Source organism: Castor canadensis, chromosome 10 (genome assembly GCF_047511655.1).
Source record: "Castor canadensis chromosome 10, mCasCan1.hap1v2, whole genome shotgun sequence".
NCBI classification, from domain to species: Eukaryota; Metazoa; Chordata; class Mammalia; order Rodentia; family Castoridae; genus Castor; species Castor canadensis.
Window position 1 is genome coordinate 56575960 of NC_133395.1, and position 20504 is coordinate 56596463.

Here is a 20504-nt window from a genome sequence, read left to right on the forward strand (position 1 = left end):
GGGGGACAAGGGCCTGGATTACAAAGAATGGAAAATCAATACTCTTGTACACTAGGTTATATGAATTGGGTCAAGGTCACAGAAATTGACAGGAAAGCCTATTTAATTAACATGTGGAAATAGGTTGCATAGAACAAAGAAAAGACAAGTTCCCAGCACACCTACAAACCACATAAGGTGTCTGCATTCGTGTCCAGTTGATCTTTATAGAAACATTGACCTTGCAGGAAATAAACTGTGAAAACCAGTGGAACTATGTAAAGAACAAAGTAAGATTCAATCATGATTTGTGAGTAAACTTGATCTATTTGGACTGTCAAAAGGAAGATTAAAATGAGACCCTTGAAGGGAGAGAGAAAAAAAATACAATGACTAATCATTAAAAATTAAAATGACCCATTTATAAATCAGCTTAAAATTTATTAATTTGTTCACAAGAATATGAGAAATTTTTTTATAGCTTAGGCTAAGAAAGTAGGGATTAAAATCTTAAAAGACTTTTTCCCCAAACTTGATCTGAGAATTAGATAGTTCATCACTTAGAGATCACAAGCCTGTGACACCCATAGCTCTAAGTGATTTCCTCTTTGTTCTATTTCACTAACATTGATCTAATTACATTAATTAGAAAAATAATGTAACATTTGGCTGGCAGTAGAGATTACAGATGAGTTCAGTCATCAGCTGATAACTAATGGGGAGAAACTGGTCATCGCGAACTGCTCAGTTGCATGAACAGGCAGCTGAAATTCAGGTGAAAACAGTGAGGCTGAGCAAAATCACATTAAGGAAAAGCATCTCATGAAGTATCTCAAGGTTGTCAAAGGGCAGATGGCAGTAAATATTCCTCATACATCCTGGAAGAAAAAGAAAAAGGAAATTACCACAAGGAGCCAAATAAAATTCAGAGCCTTTGTAGTTCAAAATGAAGTTTCTTGAAAGAATATTCTTCCTGCATCAGGCTAAAATGGACCATTTTTTTTAAATGATTTAAAGTACCAGTGAAATGGATTAATTTTTCAGTAACATTGCGTTTGAGTCACAACATAGTCTCTGTCAAGAATGTGATGGCTTGTCCAATGATGTCCTATTGGCTGTGATCACTGAGATAGGTAACATGGGCCACAAATAATAGAGTTCACAAATGTTGTCACACACCCCTCCCCCCAGTTATAGCAAGGACAGGATGAACACAATGTGGAGCACAGCAATTTAAATGGAAATGTATCAAGTAGAGTTGCATTGCATTATGCAGCAGGAAGGTGACTTCTAGGGGGACCTTGAGGTAGGGAGGCACACTAATGAGTCCCACCCCCACTGTATTCAAAGGGTCAAGAAATCTCCATCAAGCCTTCCACATTACTGGGTCAAGCTACATGTGAGATGCACACAATTGCTGTTTTCTCTAACACTCCGGGAAACTAATTTCAGGTGGCCTCATAGGTCATGGCAAATGTTTAACTGCCCTTCAAGCATAGGATTTACAGTTTCCACAGCCTGTTGTTTTCAGATAAAATATAATTTAAGTGACACCTATATGTCTCACAAAACCTAATGGAGGACTCTAGGAAAAAATGCAATTTAAACGACAAATGCAATTATAAATGTACATGTTAATCAATATAGAACTGTTATTTAAATTAAAAATGTATTAAAAAAATTAATCCTGTTTATCTACCCAACATATACTATCAGCAGCTGCTGCTGAAGTGTCTAGATGACATTTCAAGAAACTGTTTCTTCCGTGGTCTTCATCATGGAGTTCAGTCATCATTTGATAACTAATGGTGCTAGTTTTCTGTCCTTTTCCTCTCTTTTGTCTCTGTGGCTTTTGGCTGGTTCCAATGCTTCCTCCAAGCCTCATCTGTGATTTGAGGCACTGCTCTCCTCTCACATTCCTTGGGAAGCTCAATCTTCATCTATCAACTTACAAATAAATGACAGACTGGCAATATAATCCATATACCAGCTTTGTTCTGCTTGTTTTTGCAAAACACATCCTGAATAAAAGCTTAGCTTATGGTTTTCTCTTCTGAATTCTGAACGGTGTCCTTTGACACACTTAAAATTTTAATGTAGATATATTTATCATTTCTTTTTGGTTTATATTGGGAGTCTTACAAAATACTTCCCTAGCTCAATTTATTTATTTATTTTTCTTTTATTATTCATATGTGCATACAAGGCTTGGGTCATTTCTCCCCCCTGCCCCCACCCCTCCCGTACCACCCACTCCCCCCTCCCTCTTCCCCCCACCCCCTCAATGCCCAGCAGAAACTATTTTGCCCTTATTTCTAATTTTGTTGTAGAGAGAGTATAAGCAATAATAGGAAGGAACAAGGGGTTTTGCTGGTTGAGATAAGGATAGCTATACAGGGAGTTGACTTGCATTGATTTCCTGTGCGTGTGTGTTACCTTCTAGGTTAATTCTTTTTGATCTAACCTTTTCTCTAGTTCCTGGTCCCCTTTTCCTATTGGCCTCAGTTGCTTTTAAGGTATCTGCTTTAGTTTCTCTGCATTGAGGGCAACAAGTGCTAACTAGTTTTTTAGGTGTCTTACCTATCCTCACCCCTCCCTTGTGTGCTAAAGCTTTTATCATGTGCTCAAAGTCCAATCCCATTGTTGTGTTTGCCCTTGATCTAATGTCCACATATGAGGGAGAACATACGATTTTTGGTCTTTTGGGCCAGGCTAACCTCACTCAGAATGATGTTCTCCAATTCCATCCATTTACCAGCGAATGATAACATTTCGTTCTTCTTCATGGCTGCATAAAATTCCATTGTGTATAGATACCACATTTTCTTAATCCATTCATCAGTGGTGGGGCATCTTGGTTGTTTCCATAACTTGGCTATTGTGAATAGTGCCACAATAAACATGGATGTGCAGGTGCCTCTGGAGTAACAGTCTTTTGGGTATATCCCCAACAGTGGTATTGCTGGATCAAATGGTAGATCAATGTCTAGCTTTTTAAGTAGCCTCCAAATTTTTTTCCAGAGTGGTTGTACTAGTTTACATTCCCACCAACGTGTAAGAGGGTTCCTTTTTCCCCGCATCCTCACCAACACCTGTTGTTCGTGGTGTTGCTAATGATGGCTATTCTAACAGGGGTGAGGTGGAATCTTAGTGTGGTTTTAATTTGCATTTCCTTTATGGCCAGAGATTGTGAGCATTTTTTCCTGTGTTTTTTGGCCATTTGAATTTCTTCTTTTGAGAAAGTTCTGTTTAGTTCACTTGCCCATTTCTTTATTGGTTCATTAGTTTTGGGAGAATTTAGTTTTTTAAGTTCCCTATATATTCTGGTTATCAGTCCTTTGTCTGATGTATAGCTGGCAAATATTTGTCCCACTCTGTGGGTGTTCTCTTCAGTTTAGAGACCATTTCTTTTGATGAACAGAAGCTTTTTAGTTTTATGAGGTCCCATTTATCTATGCTATCTCTTAGTTGCTGTGCTGCTGGGGTTTCGTTGAGAAAGTTCTTACCTATACCTACTAACTCCAGAGTATTTCCTACTCTTTCCTGTATCAACTTTAGAGTTTGGGGTCTGATATTAAGATCCTTGATCCATTTTGAGTTAATATTGGCATAGGGTGATATACATGGATCTACTTTCAGTTTTTTGCAGACTGCTAACCAGTTTTCCCAGCAGTTTTTGTTGAAGAGGCTGCTATTTCTCCATCATATATTTTTAGCTCCTTTGTCAAAGACAAGTTGGTTATAGTTTTGTGGCTTCATATCTGGGTCCTCTATTCTGTTTCACTGGTCTTCATGTCTGTTTTTGTGCCAGTACCATGCTGTTTTTATTGTTATTGCTTTGTAATATAGTTTGAAGTCAGGTATTGTGATACCTCCTGCATTGTTCTTTTGACTGAGTATTGCCTTGGCTATTCATGGCTTCCTGTGTTTCCATATAAATTTCACGGTAGATTTTTTGATCTCTTTAATGAATGTCATTGGAATTTTGATGGGAATTGCATTAAACATGTAGATTACTTTTGGGAGTATAGACATTTTTACTATGTTGATTCTACCAATCCATGAGCATGGGAGATCTGTCCACTTTCTATAGTCTTCCTCAATCTCTTTCTTCAGAAGTGTATAGTTTTCCTTGTAGAGGTCTTTCACATCTTTTGTTAGGTTTACACCTAGGTATTTGATTTTTTTTTTTTTGAGGCTATTGTAAATGGAATTGTTTTCATACATTCTTTTTCAGTTTGCTCATTGTTAGTGTATAGAAATGCCTAGCTCAATTTATTAGCTCATTAATCTTCTTGTTAAATCTAAAAAGACTTTCCATTTATATTTTTTGTTTTGTTTGTACTGGGATTTGAACTCAGGGCCTCATACTTGCTAGGCAGGTGCTCTACCACTTGAGCTATGCGCCAGCCCAAGACTTTCTAATTATAAGCTTTAATGTACCTGGAGTTGATTTTTATGAATGGAGTGAAGAAGGGACCTAGTTTTAGATGGATAGTCAATGTCTCAACAGCACATGTTAGAGTCTATTTCACTGCAGGGGATGTGCTTAACCTCTCTGTCAGAACTCCACATACGGTTGGCCTGCCAGTGCCAGCTGCATACCATACTAAATTATTAAGTCTTCGTGTATACTACTTTAGGAGTGAATTAGCTGCTCCTGGTTCTTTGCTTTGGCTATAATTTAATTGAATCTAAAGATTATTTGAGAGCTTCTCCCTATCCATTGACAAGGTGTAACTATTTATTCCCTAATGTCTTCCTACAAAAGTTTTATAATTTCTTAAAAGTCCTGATATCTACACCCAAAAATCTGAAGTTAGTACAGGAAAGAGCAGGGAATACTCTGGAAACAATAGGTATAAGCAAGGACTTCCTCAATAGAACTCCAGCAGCTCAGCAACTAAGAGAAAGGATGGACAAATGGGACTACATGAAATTAAAAAGCTTCTGCACAACAAAAGAAATGGTCTCTAAATTGAAGAGACCACCCACAGAGTGGGAGAAAGTATTTGCCAGCTATACATCAGACAAGGGACTGATAACCAGAATATACAGGGAACTTAAGAAACTAAATTCTCCTAAAATCAATGAACCAATAAAGAAATGGGCAACTGAACTAAACAGAACTTTCTCAAAAGAAGAAATTCAAATGGCAAAAAAACACATGAAAAAATTCTCACCATCCCTTGCCATAAAGGAAATGCAAATCAAAACCACACTAAGATTCCCCCTCCCTCCTGTTAGAATAGCTATCATCAAAAATACCACCAACAACAAATGTTGGCGAGGATGCGGGAAAAAGGAACCCTCTTACACTACTGGTGGGAATGTAAGCTAATACAACCACTTTGGAAAACAATATGAAGGCTTCTTAAAAAACTAAACAGATCTGCCATATGATCCAGCAATCCCACTCCTAGGGATATACCCAAAGGAATGAGACTCAAGTTACTCCAGAGGCACCTGCACACCCATGTTTATTGCAGTGCTATTCACAATAGCCAAGTTATGGAAACAACCAAGATACTCCACTACTGACGAATGGATCAAGAAAATGTGGTATTCATACACAATAGAATTTTACTCAGCCACAAAGAAGAATGAAATTTTGTCATTCTCAAGTAAATGGATGGAACTGGAGAACATCATCTTAAGCAAAGTTAGCCAGGCTCAGAAAGCCAAAAATCATATGTTCTCTCTCATATGTGGACTTTAGATCTAAAACAAATGCAATAATATTATTGGACATGGGTCACACACTAAGGGGAGAATATGTATAGGAGGAATAGGGAAAGGGAAGGAAACCTAAAACTAGGAAGTAGTTGATGTGCTCACTATAGAGGAGTGAACAGGGTATTCTTAAATTGACAGAGGCCACTATGGGAAAGTGACCGAGAAGTAATGAAGAGATCTGGTAGAGATGAACCAATTCAGGTTGTAATACACATTTATACGTGGAAGCAATGCTAGGAATCTCTCTGTATAGCTGTCCTTATCTCAAACTAGCAAAAACACTTTGTCTTTCTTATTATTGCTTATGTCTTCTCTTCATCAAAATTGGAGAAGAGGGCAGAACAGGCTCTGCCTGGAAGCAAGGGGCATGTGGGGGGTGGGAAATGGCCCAACAATGTATACACATATGAATAAATGAATAAACAATAAAAATACACATTAGTACTTTAAATTTTGACCTTAGAAAATATTTAGACAAACTTTAAATTAAAACTTACAAGCTTTAAGACCTTAATTTGTATCTTGAAATAACCTTTGCAAAAACCCAAATTTAGATAATACCACTTTAAATAAAACTCTTAGTAACCTTATACCTTAAAAGACTTAGGGAGAAAATGAAATTAAACCATCTTTTTAATAATAGCAATCTACAAGAACACGGTTAATAAAGAAAATGGTTAAAAGTAAAAATTTTTAAAATTTAAACCAACATTAAAAAAAAAGTCCTGATATCTTTGGTTGAATCTTTTTATTAGGGTTCTTGTTTATTCCTTACTCCCAATGTGTAGAAATGAGGTTTGTTTTACATATTGATCGACCAACATCACTAAGTCCTTATTTATTCTAATAATTTGAATGTGAATTCTCATAGATTTTCTATGTAGATAATTGTATCACCTGTAATACAACTTATAAGTACTTTTTCCCTCTTCAATCCTTATATCTGACCTAAAGGAAATGTTTTAGATGTATTTTTATTATTACGGAGCTTTGATCCTGTCACTGTATAAAGAAATTTCATTTTTTATTCATACTTTACTAAAAGTTTTGACCACAAATGAACATTCAGATTTACTTAATGCTGTCTTTGTAGCTATTGAAATAATCATATGGAATTTCTCCTATAATTTATCAGGCAAATTATCTTAATTTCTTTTTTTTTTTTTTTTGGTGTGGGGGGAGTTGTAGTTTGTTGCATTTTGTTTGTGATAAATCAAGTTTGCATTTCTGGGATAAATCCAACTTTAAGCAGGACATATTTTCTTTTAATCTGTAAAAATTTTGTGAGTTTTTTGGACCTATGTTTATGACTGAGACTCTGTTTTAAATTTTCTGTACTATCTTTGATTTTAATCCAAAGTCACATTTGACTGCTTAATCATTTTGAAGAATACTTCTTTCTTTTTCACTTAACAGAAAAATGTTACAGATATTTGAGATGAACTTTTCCTTGAAAGTTTAATAAGCCTCTACTCTAATATGAACAGGCCTCATTTTATTTTAAGGGAAGACATTAACGAATTGATCTAGACAGTATGTGCATTGCTTTGCGTTTCCACCAATAACGTGTCAAGTACCTGTTTCACCACAGCTTTGCAAATAAACTATATTGTCAATCTTTTGGTTTTGTGCCAAATAATAGATGAGAAATGGTGTTTTAGGTTATTTCTTAATTTGTATTTCTCATATTATGATAAATTCATTGAGTTTTTAATTTCAAAGGTTATATTTTTTATTCCTAGACATTCTATTTTGTCCTTTTTCAAGACTTGGTTGTCTTTAATTGTGTCCTACTAAAAAATTTCACCAGTCCTTGTCCCCATTACATCATGGAAAAAATCCCGGGCCTCTCTTTGATCTGTTGAGGAGCCTAAGTGGAGATTTGTGGCTAACCCTCTAAGGCTTGTCTATCCTAATTGATAGGATATGGCCAGTTTGCCATATCCCTATTTCATTAGCTGAATCCCGTGTGGTAAGCATTTGCATGCTTCCATCATCTGCCCTTTAATCCCAGATGCTTTTATAAGGCACTTTCTAGAATTTAGAAATTGTTAAGAAGTAGAGAAATGATAAAGCTACAGCGACTTTTCAAGTCCTGACCAAAATCTGAATTCCAATCTCATTTTACAGTTAAGTTATAGAGCTTGGATAATGTCTTTGACTCACAATGTCCCATTTTCCATCTGACTCCTACTCACATACTCTCATGAATAAGTCAATACTGTGTATTGTATCACACAAAGCAAAGATACTGTGTTTTGATTATCTTCTCCTTCCATGTCATCCCTATTCAGAATACCATAGTACAGCAAATAAACATACATTATGAAAAATAGATACAACCAGGATGCATTCTCTGCAAGTTTGCTTATTTCAATTATGTTAAATACGTATACAGTTATAAAATCCATCTATTTTACTACTAGATGTCTTCCAAGGAAGCATGCATATCAGACTTCTTGAAAACCATCTTTTCCTCCTCAATTATTTATTTATTTATTTATTTTCTTAGCAGCACTGGGTTTGAACTCAGGACCTCATGCTGGCTAGGCAGGCACTTTTATCACTTGAACCATTCTGCCAGCCCTTGATCATTTATTAAAGAGTGATCTTCTCTAGTTTCTGGATTAGCAAGCACTTGATTATTTTGTTGTTGGATTTTGCTTGTTTAAAGATTTCTGTCTGATCTTTCTATATGCCTATCATATACAAATAGCTAGATATTGAGAGAGAAATATATGTGCATGTGTATGTATAGAAGTATACAGAGAGAAATATATATGTATATATTTGAGTAGTACATATGCACTCAGGCTTCCATTAACCTATAAAACATAATTAGTTTTGAGTCTGTACACATGGCAATCTTCACAATCATACACATTTTGAAGTTTTGGTGCTGGTTCACCAATGTGTACACAAAATACATTTAAAACATAATATATGTCCAAGGTTTTTTCACAAAAATATGTAAGGACATTTCTTTTTTTTTTTAAAGTGACTTTTACTGCAGGGTTTTTTAAAAGTCATTTTGTAGAGAAAAATTAAATACTAGTTTCTTTGATGTGCTAGTTTTACTGAAAGGAATACATTACTAAAGAAGAATGCTTACTATTTTTATAACCATATTTCCCTTAAAACATTCTTGGAAAAAAATGTTCATTTATTTTTGTTGTAGGTCTGGCCAAGGGGTGATAAAAAAGCCTCCAGTCTAAGCAATCATGCTGAGAACAAAGGGCAGGTGTCATTTTTTTGTTGTTGTTGTGATTGACCAGAGCTGAAATCAGGACTCTCTCAGAAGCTATTGTGGAATTTACAGTAATCACCCTGGCTGACTGCCCATCACACAGCTGAACAGCATCTCAAAATACATATATATCTGGGGAGAAGGCCACAACATATTTCTAAAATTCTCATTGTTTTTATTCTTCAAGTTCGAAAGATGATTTTTTTAAGAGAAAAGAAAAAAACTCACCCAGCTGTTTGCACTATTCATATTCCAGTAGCCTCCAGACTGCTCGAGGCCACCTGGTTGACTCTTGCCTTGGAGTCGGTCTAGAAAAGCATTATTTACCCTTTAAAACAATGAAAAATGAGTGTAAGTAGAAAGTCTGCTGCAGGGAAAGAGATTTTTGAGACTCTAATGTGCTATGTGAACTGACTGGGAATTGCTTCCTCCCTTCAGCCTAGGAGGAATCTACAGAAATCTCTTTCCATGCACCACAAGGCATCCTGATAACAGTCCTCCATGGAACAGGCACCAGTCTTGCCACAAGCCAAAGGGGGCACAGACTCTTAACTTCAGGCAAGAGCCTTGGTCACCTAAGTAACTGTACCCCTCAGGGCCATGAAACCCAGAGGTTGAGGAAAGATAGATGCTCTGGCAAGAACCAAAACAGAAGAAACAGCAAAATTTGCTGTGGCACTGTTGTTGTAAGATGGGCATCATTCTCATCTGTGCTATACCCCACTGCCAGTCTTGCTGAAGTAAACCCTGTAAATGGAAAGTAGAAGGAAGAGAGTAAGGGAAAGGGAAACATCAGAAGATATTTGAAAGCTTTCAAGAGAAGGAATTGGTGCATATTTCCCTAATGTTCTCTCATATTCGAAGCAATTTTAGAAATTAAGTTCTGAATTACTAATAAATTATAAGTTATTATTATGTTAATCACTCAGTATCCATGAGTGATTGGTTCCAGAAACCCCACCCCACCCCACTCCCATGGATATCAAAATTTACAAATGCTGAAGTCCCTTATATACAATGATATAATATTTGCATATACCCTACAGGTATCCTCACATATACTTGTTAAACCATCCATAGATTACTTATAATATTTAAAACAATGGAAGTGCTAAGTAAAGAGTTGTTACACTGTTTTTTTTTAGGGAATAGTGACAAATCAAATCTGTAGACATTCAGTGTAGGCACAATACTTTTTCTAAATATTTGCAGTCCATAGTTGATTGAATCCATGAATGAGGAATCACAGACATGGAGAGAGAGCTGTCTGGGAGTTCAGACATTAATAATTATAAATATTATAGGTTAATAATATTTATAATTAATCATTCTAAATATTTGTTTTATGAACTTTTCAACATCATGCTCTGAATTGCCTATGCATGGCTGAGTAGAGTTAGGGACTTGGAAGCTAGAGAAATAGCAAAGGATTCCTTTGGGACCATGCAAATAAGACTGCAAGCTTTCTTGGAGGCAGACATAGTGCTAGCTCATGGCAGTCACTACATATTTATGGGAAGAAGGAAAAGTAGTAACCATTCTTATCAGCCTCCTTTTCAGTCTGGAAGACTGTCAGAATATAGTCATAGTGAATGACTACAAGTAATTGACTACTACATATGTGGGAACTTAGGAAAATAAGGGCTGAGTGGCAGAATCAAAGACTGAACGCTGTTTGTCTATGCTTGCTCAGAGCTAGCCAAGGTGCCAATGGTGTTTTGACTCATTTTGATATCTGGGTCGAGTTGCTGTTTCTCTACAACTTCAAGTCCTACGTGGCAGTGGTTCCATCTCAGATTTGATAGTCTTCCCCCTCTCACCGTGAAAATCTACCAAAGTACCATATGGTAGATGGTACTTTGGTTAGCTTGGCTCATTGCAGAGCTCAATGTGTAAGTTTTCTTTTCGAATCTCTCAGCAAGCAGGTTGTACAGTATGTTACTGAGCTGCAGAGTTCGATACTAAGAAAGAGAAACTGGAACCTAACCCCCCACCTTCCAAGCAACACATCAATGGTATTCTGCAGCGGCCACCTATTTGCTGGGGTTGTTTTTAGTGATTTTCCCTCAGCATCCCCAACCCCATTCCATCCTACATCCAAACCACCAGAGGTTTTGTCTGCTCTACCTATTCAATGTATTCTGACTTCACTGGTTTCTTTCCATGGATACCATTCCAGTTCTAATCATCACCACCTCTCCTGAAAGTAGTCTCCACTCCACCCTCTGTAATTCATTCTCATCACAACTACCTCCCAAGTTATTAAAAGGAGATCTTGCCTTCCTGTTGCTGGAAACACTCCTGTGACTTCCCATTGGCCTAGGAGTAAAGCCATCGGCATACACAATCTCACATTGCCTCCTCCCAATCTACTTTTTCTACAGCATTGCATATCAATCTCTTCCTGACCAACTATAATACAGTCATTTGGAACTCAGACTCCAACCCTCATTTCCACAGTAAAGCCTTTGAAGTTTCCCTCCTCTCTATGTGCCTGGCTGACTCTTCTTGTCTTTTGATGACAGCTCTTCCATGAGGCCTTCTTTGGTCACCTATCACCTCCAACTGCTGCTGTAACATCACTCAGTGATATAGTCCTCATGGCACTTATCACCATCTGAAAAAAACCTTGCTGTTGAATTGTTGTCTTCTGTTTCTGTCTTCCAGATTATGATTTCCATGTGGCTGGGGACATTTTCTGTGGTATTGACCCCATTCATGGTACCTGTAACAAAGCCTTGGCAGAGGGCACCCTAGTAATGTACTTATCCAATGAACGAACCTTCTAGGCACATGGTCCCTACCTCTGCCCACTACTATAACCAGTAACTGCTTCATAAAAGCCCTACTGGGGTGAGTACAAAATGCACTACCACTTAGTAGTGACTGGTCTGTCGCGAAGGAGAGTGATGTGTCACATCTGAGCATAAGTTACTAGAGGGTCAGAGTGGTTGAGCTCTCCTTGATGCTTTTCAAGTGTCCTTGACTTGCCTGGCCTCTGCAGCATGGGTTACGCAGAGGTGACTTGTAAAGAGATCATTCCTCTCAATTCCTATCAAGAACCCAAACAGGAAGAAACAATTTCAGTTTATATTTTTGATTACTGTTATAGATAGCACCTACATTTTATTGCTGTCAAACTTGTGCTCTGGGTTTTCTTCTGAGGGTTAATTCAGATGATAAAAACTATTATTTAGAGATGGTCCAAGTTTCAGTAAATCAATTCAGTTCATTCTGGTGTTCACCTCATAACCCGGGTCCTTTCAAGCCCTTGACACCCGCCCCTCACCATCCCCCATTCTCTGTCTATTCTCTCTAGAGTTCCTACTTGTCTTTTCTTGCTCAAATAGTTACATTGGGTCAGGCTCTGGGGCAGGTTCAGGCTCAACCTCATTATAAGATTCATTGAAAAGCCTGTAAGAAATCCTACAAGCTTTCTATTATAAACTCAGGATTGAGTGTTCTGCTATGTGAACTTCCAAACAGGAGGAAACATGTTGCCTTTTCTACTCCAGTGAAATTATGCCCCTGGAGAGCACCTATATATATACCATATAGTTTGTGTTGTTTCCCTGACTAAGACTAGAGACCAATATTTCATTCATCAAGAGGTTGTTAAATGAGTTTTCTCATATGCTATCATGGGCAAGCTCTCTGTAAACTTTAAGGACAATGCAAATGTAAGTTTTCTTCAAAAATTAAAAACATACAATACGAGTTTAAAGACAATTATTTCAAAACGGATTACTGAGTTAATCATACAGGGAAATTTCCTCATGGATTAAATTTGAATCTACATTTAATTAGAATCAATGAAAGAGAAAACAAGATATAGAAAATAAACAGCCCTGCCAATGTTTAGATACTCAGCTGTATAGAAATAAATTTAGAGAATCTGAGAGTCAAGATTCTTATAACAAAGAAGTTATCCTTTCTACCTCTATTCAAATAACATGTACTTCCACTGGGTTCTCATCAAAGATTAATTTATTAGCAACAGGGCCTGTTAACATAGCACATCACTATCTTTAAGATGCTTAAAGCTTTCTAATCCAATTAATCCCCAGAAATCCAGAGAAATAATTGGCAACTACTAACAACCAGTGTTATACAAATATGATATCATTTTAATAGAAAGTCTTTTAGAGAGAAAATGAACAAAACCAATAAAATGGACTGGATGAATTTATGGCCTACTTTATTATAAAAAGGTTCTCCCCCACCTCTACCCCCAGATTATCCAATAAAATAGCCTGACCGTTGTCTCAAAGTTGTGATGTTTCCTTAAGAGAGAAAAACATAAATTCTCATTTGACATTTTAAGACTTCTTTTATTATTGTGGTTTTGAGACAAGTTTTCACTATGTAGCTCAGGCTGCCCTGGAACTCTCTATGCAGCCCAGGTTGACCTTGAACTCTCAATTCTCTTGCCTCCACCTCCTGAGTGCTACAATTACAGGTATGCACCACCATGCCCAGCTTAAAACTATTTTGACTAGACTATGGAAGAACAACAATCCAGCCAAAAAAGCCTCAGCACCCATCTACCATGGCACCCTCAGAACTAGGAGCTTTCATTGAATCATTTTAAAGTCTTTCATTTATAAAGTGAAATCACCACAACTCAAAAATACGCTTTAGTGATGGTGGGAAGGTTAACTACATAAGAGAAGCCATTTACTTTCAAAAGAAGAAGTTGCCTCTTTAAATCATGAAAACCTTTGCATTAAATTCTTCTCCTACAACACTCAAGCACACCTGAAATGAATTCAACCCAAGTTCCTCCCAAGGACACCCTGGCACAACAATGACAAGACAATGTGGTAGCTATCAGAACTGTCCAAACATTAGCACGGTATTTACTGGGCACTCTCAAATGCTTACACCTGATGTTACAAATGGAGAGAACGAGTTCTTACACTATTAAAAATTAAAAATTATCTTGAGATTTTTTTCCCCCTGATGCATTAGTCAATATAAATAATAAGTGTTTGTCTGAACTTCTGTACCCAAGTATTGGTTGAACAATTATACTAATCTAATTATTCTAAAGTAGTCTCCAAATGGTAAAACATCAACTCAAAGAACTATTTTGCTCTGCCCCATTGAAGACAAATTAAATGAAGTTTAAATAACCATACAGACTGATAGCATGATTCAGCTTCCTAATGTAAGTTTATAATACCATCCATCCAGAAAAATTGGATATTGCACGTGTGTGTATATATGTACATACACACGTGTGTAAATAGTATGTAGTAGTTGCTATAATTCATGCATGCACCATGACCTGATAACAAAGATTTAAAGATGACCTAGATTCCAAAATCATATTTAACATTAGTACTGTAGTGTTTTCCTAAAACACTGCAAAACTTTATAAGTAATTGATTTTACCAAAGATGCTTATTTTATTAGACAGTTATACCTCCTGTGCTCAGTTTGATGGATTTTGGCTCTTTCTTCCTCTTGCTGCTGTCTTTTAGGTTCCAGTAATTTATTCTAGGAACAATAAAAGTTTTAAAATATGATTTTCAATTAACACGGTTGTACAAAAGACACCCAAATCAATTACATATTTAAACTTAGCTTATGCAATATTTCACTTTTGAAGTTTTTATTTAAGTACTATTTGGATGCGAAATTATTTTCCTATATAAGTAGGTAGCAAAAATAATTGTGGCTTAGTCAAACAATAGCTCTGTAAGTGCAAAATTGTTAAATTAAAAAGACAATGTGCATGGTCAAGAAATTACATCAAAAGTTGTAAAATACACAGAAGAAAACACGATGTGACTCAAATTCATCTGTGTCTTACAAAGTAAAACAAATCAAATTAGTTCCTTTAAGAGAAGCATGCAATACTATTGGTATTTCTCTAGCGTTTCTTTCCTAATAAATTCATTGTAACTTACAAATAAATATTAGACTCAATTCTGTAGTGCAATTCTATTGATAAGGCATTCTCCATCCTGCAGAATAACCACTTACCTATTACTGATTGGTCACCTGTAATACCAGCGGAATGGTGGGCTACCTCCACAGGAAACTTTGCTTCAAATAGACAATGTTACTATAACTAAATCTCTAGCTTCCAACATCCTGGTTATCTTCTCCAAAGGAGCAACTTCTTGCAGATTCAGTTACTATGTCTATAGTCTGGTACCAAAAAAACAAAGTACCAGGACTTCTCTAATACCCAGATGTTTACCTTGAGCAGATTGAGTTTTAATTCTATCTCAAAGACAGAAAGAAGCAGAGGGAAGATTAGGCCCAAACCATAAATCAGTGTTTGAGTTAAAGAGATTTTCTAGTAGAGAAAAGACTGTCACATCCTGATAAACATACTGTAAATAAACAGTGATAGTGGCTGGTTTATTTTTAAAATCCAAACTTCCTGGTGAAAAGGATAAAATATACTCAAAAATTCATATTGACATCCCATTTTTAAATTTTTTTTAAAGGTCATCTAATATTTCAGAGTTTCTCACAACAACTCTCAAAAGTAGGCAAGTAAACAAAAATAAATGAAATAATATAAGTTGAGGAAACAGAGGATCAGAAATACAGGTTAAGTAGCTTGTCAAGAACTGAACAGTTAATTATTAGTTTGTAGCTAATTATCTTCTGCAGGATGCATCCAAAATAAGCAGTGGGGAATAAGGATAACTCATAGCAGTTCTTCATTAGAATTAGAATGCTAATTCTTTTCATATTCATTAACCCATTTTTCCAAGAAACAGTACCCAGCCTGTTCAGAGTTTAATACAACTCTGAACAAACTAAGCTCTGAAATGTGACACAAAGAACCATACAACATATATATTACATAGATTATATGCATATTATTACATTTTCCTTAAAAATAATTTGAACATAACATTTTCAGACTTGGCAAAATGATTCTCTAGAAATAATAAGTAAGCACTTATAGCCATGAAAAAAGAAACAGACTAGAAAGAACCAGACCCACCAAACATTAAAATGTATCATGAAACTTAGTAATTAAACAATTTGATACTAGGAAGAGACCTAATACACGTGGAGATGTGACTTATCATGAAGTTGGGTTAAGCCAATGCAGGAGAAACGGTCTGCTGAATGATGCTGGAATAAGTAACTACTGAAAGAAAAATCAAAACTAGATCCCTTACTTAATGAATAAAAATAAATTTTATAGAAGTCTAAGATTTGAACCTAAAAGATGAAATCATAGACATTTTCAAAGGATCCATAGGTAAATTTAAGGAGTGAGGAAGGTCCAGAAATCATAAAAAGGAAAACATAAATAAATTTGGCTGATTAAAAGTTCATAGTTTGGGTTGGCAAAGTGAATCAACAAGGGTGAGGCCCTGAGTTCAAACCCTGGTACCGCTAAAAAACAAAAAACTAAAAATAAACAAAACCCATAATTACCGTTTCAATAAAATATTATAAAGAAAAGTCAAAATAAATAAAATTAAAATGTTGCTATTTATTACACATGCTAATACATTTTTCCATTCATTCATGGAACAAATACCTGGGTGCCTATTATGAGTCAGGCTTGGATCAACATGATAGGTTACAAAGGTGAGCAACATATAATGAGAGTCTTGCTCTGTGACTTTGTATTCTAGAAAGAAACATTGTTTTTTCTAATTGGCAGTACCAAGCATTGAACTTAGGGTCTCACACTTGCTAGGCAGGTATTCTATCACTTGAATCATTCTGCCAACCCTAAACTTTACATTTTAGAGAAAGGAAACCCAAAAACAAGTCCAGAGTGGTCTTCTGAGAATCCTTCCATAGAAATAGGAAATATACATATATCCATTTCAACTTTTATATGTTGGCATACATCTAGTCCATCTTATGCAGGATTAAACCACACTGATATGAGACTCAATGGCTTGGTGACTATTTTAGACTGAGACCTGAGGAAGTAATTAAAAACTTACACAACCAATAAGGGAAAGAGAACAACCAAGCAGAAAAAGGGCCAAAGGATAGATCAGGTAGTTCACACATAGAATATAAATTACCTATAAATTCAAAATGGTCATCATTTTTACTCAAAGAAATATCTATTGAAACAGTGAGACACAATTTTTCTATCAAAACCAGGCATGGTGGCCACATCTGTAATACCTGCACTGGGGAGACCGAAGGAAGACTGAGAATTCAAGGCCAGCCTGAGCTACAATAGCAAGACCCTGTCTTCAAAATTTTTTTCTAACACATTGGCAAATATCCGAAAAGTCTGACATAGAATCAAGTGCATTCAAACACTTGGGAGGATGGATCCAAATTAGTGAAAACTAATTTAAATTTTGGAGGACAATTTAGCAATAACCATGAAGATATAAAATGTATGCTTCCCTTTTAGAAGTATTCAGAGGCATATGGATATTTACAGATATATAATCAAAACTGTAAATGTTCATGGGAATATCTTAATGCCTACCAGTAAGGTACAATAAGTAAGACCATCCACAACAACAAGTTACTATGAAACAGTTTAAAAGAATAAGGCAGAGGACCTCCTCACCTATAGGTGAGGAGGATCTATACAGAGATGTCAAAGAAAAATTCAATGACAAAAGCTAAGTTCAGAGCAATTTCCTTGGGATGCTTCTGTGTAAATAGGAAATATATTCATATATCCATTCCAACTTGTTATTTTGGCAGCACCAACTTTTTTTTTTTTTGGCAGCACTAAGGTTTGAACTCAGGGCCTCACGCTTACTAGGCAGGTGCTCTTACTGCTTGAAGCCACTCCACCAGCCTTGCATTCCAACTTTTATATGTTGATATGTTTCATATTTTAAATGTTTTATGCTATGGAAAAATACATGAGAAAATGTTAACCATAATTATCACTGGGTAGAGAAACTTGGAGTGTAGTGGACATGGTGAAGAACACTTTAATGTCAGATATGGGTTTTGTTTTTTAATCTTTGAACCACGTGGATATGTCACTTCCTCATACCATCAGCATGGATTCACTATCCATGTGGGAGGCCATTTCTGTTTCTTTATGTTTTCCTTTACTTAAAAATTACAGTAAATATATAGTTTTTAATATTTTGAGATATACAAAAGAGAAAACACTACATCATGAAACTGTGAACTGCTAGGGAGGAAGAAAAGAGGAAGGGAAGAAGACAACTTACATCGTCCTATTACAGAGACAAGGATGGGAGAGGAGAAGACGACCCAGCGGGAAATGGGGGCAGGGAGCTGATGAAGCATCACCATGCAAAAGCATTGCTCCAGATGGCAGGGTGAGAGACTGGCATTGCTGCACTCTGGTTATTATCCTATAACTAGCAAAGTGTGTTTACTAGGGAGAGGCCAGCTTTTCTTTGGTACTAAAAAGGATAATTTCAACTAATTAATTTGTTCTGAACTGACAGCTACTGAGGATGTGCCTGCATGTCTTATAAGCATATTCCTGATTCATTTACTGGGTTCTCACACGGAAGTACACTATCTAGTTGGACAAATACAAAGTAAGTTGTTCTTGTTCCAAGTACTAAGCTTGGGATACTAAGACAATTAAAATGCTCTAAGCAGGGGGAGATGATGGACAACAACTGAGATCCTGTCAAGTCCTGTGCTATTCAACACATATTTATTAAGCACCAACCACTTTCCAGACACCTGGATTCATGCCGGGGGTACAGAGGCAGATAAGCTCCAATTACAATATAAATATGGGGGCAGATCCAGAAACAACCATGATACAAAGCAAAAAGAATTGCATTGCTGAACATAAGTTCAAGCAATGATGTGGGTATACAAAGAAAGAGAGGCACACAAGAGAAACAGATGTTCCATGTTTTGAGTGTAGCCACAAAAGCTCTCCAGGTCTTCTCACTATGCTCCACAACCCCCTACATTCAGAGGGCACTTCAGTGATAAGATACAAGACCACCTTGGCATGCCAAGAACAGAACATCTTATAAATGTTAACCGATTGGTCCATGGTGAATGACGACGATGCTGCAAATAGGGCCATTTTCTAGGCATGCCAGGCGAAGGCTGCTCTGCTAGGCAGGTGCGGCATTGACACCAAGATCTCTGCTTGGAGCCCAAGCTAACAACAGGAAGTAGAGGAGTCTCATTTCCAGATAGAAGTTCTGAAAATCAGTTCTCTGGACTACTATTTACTAGTTGCCCTGTTCTATCAGAGTCAACCACACAAAAAAACAGGTGTGCACCAAGGCAGGAGGATTGCAAAACCTCATGAGGCTAGAGTCAAAGCCATGCTCCACAGAATGACTTTAGTAATTGAAGATGAAGATAGCACCGTTTTAAAATCACATCCAAATCCCACTGGGGTGTGTGCTGACATGGTTCAGCCTGACTGCTTCATGTAAACATTAAAGTACCATCGCCTGGCAGAACAAACTTCTCCCAGGAGAGGATGTTCTCTCAACTCAACAAGAGGAAAAGGATGTAGGGGGAGCAGGAGGGCTGAGATCATGAGGAGCAAAGAACTACTGCCTTTGAATGTTTAATACAGAAGCACTTCCAGGGGAAGGAGGGTGTTTTAAAGAAATTCTGTTTCTAAGGCTCCTCACTGTGAGGACTTTGCCTGCAAGGACACAGATGACCTTTGCTAGCAAGAGTGAGGAGAAAACATGGAAAGGACCCTCAAAAATTGAGACCAATCAAGTCAAAGGAAATAAATACTACTGGGTAATGTAGGGAAGTTAGGAAAAAGAGCACAAAGAGTGTAACACTCCCCTTGCACTAGCTATTGTTAGACCTGTAACTTTCACATAATAAACAGACTCTTGCTACAGTAATGATTGACTTTGGAGATCTATATCTTCATATATATAGATCTGTATCTTTCCTATCAACTTTCTTCTATCTTTTAAAAATCTTTTCTTTCTCTAACATTATTTATTTGCTATGGAAAATGTAGAAATTATAAGGAAAAACAAGAAATCAGGCATAAAACTCCCCACCCAGAGATAAGCTCCTTTCTGATTTGTACACATAGATTATAACTTCTCATCACCTTGGGTCACATTTTAGGCTTATCATGTGCCAGTCAACCGGATAAACTCTCTACATGTTTCCTCTCCTAGAAACAATGTCATGAGGCAAATAGCATCACTATCAGATCTAACAGATGAGATTTAGAGAGATGAAGTAACTTGTACCAAGTGCAATAAGAGGAGAAGGTAGGTTTTAAAATTTATCTGTACTCTATTTTATAATCTTTCATTGTCATATATGTGAGCATATTCCTATGTCATTAAAACATGAAGTAATCTGCAATGTGGCCTTATAAACTCCCATAGCTTCAAATCCTCTATCACTGAAAAAAAATTGTTTCAAATTTTCCATTAATCTCATTTAAAAATAAGCTTCTATATACATCTTGTGTGCTTCTGATTATTTCCTCAGAACAAATGCACATCTTTTAGATCCAATACTTTTAGAAAACTCTTCAGAATTTGATGTTGCCAAAGAGCTTTTTGGTTGAGCCTCTCACCAATTACAGTACTTGAGTTCAACTGTATCATTAATAGTTACTAGTGTA

General features: G+C 36.5%; 1 protein-coding gene across 1 annotated transcript in view; it reads right to left on the reverse strand.

Moving 5' to 3' along the window:
• Positions 1-399: 399 nt before the first annotated feature.
• Positions 400-20504, reverse strand: part of Epsti1 (epithelial stromal interaction 1) — an 89474-nt gene continuing 69369 nt past the window's right edge. Inside the window, exons 8-10 of the mRNA XM_074043323.1 lie at positions 14391-14464; positions 9191-9290; positions 400-857 (exon numbers count right to left, since the gene is read on the reverse strand). Of these exons, the coding sequence (XP_073899424.1) occupies positions 849-857; positions 9191-9290; positions 14391-14464 (183 nt within the window). The 3' untranslated portion in view covers positions 400-848. The remainder of the gene's footprint in view (positions 858-9190; positions 9291-14390; positions 14465-20504) is intronic.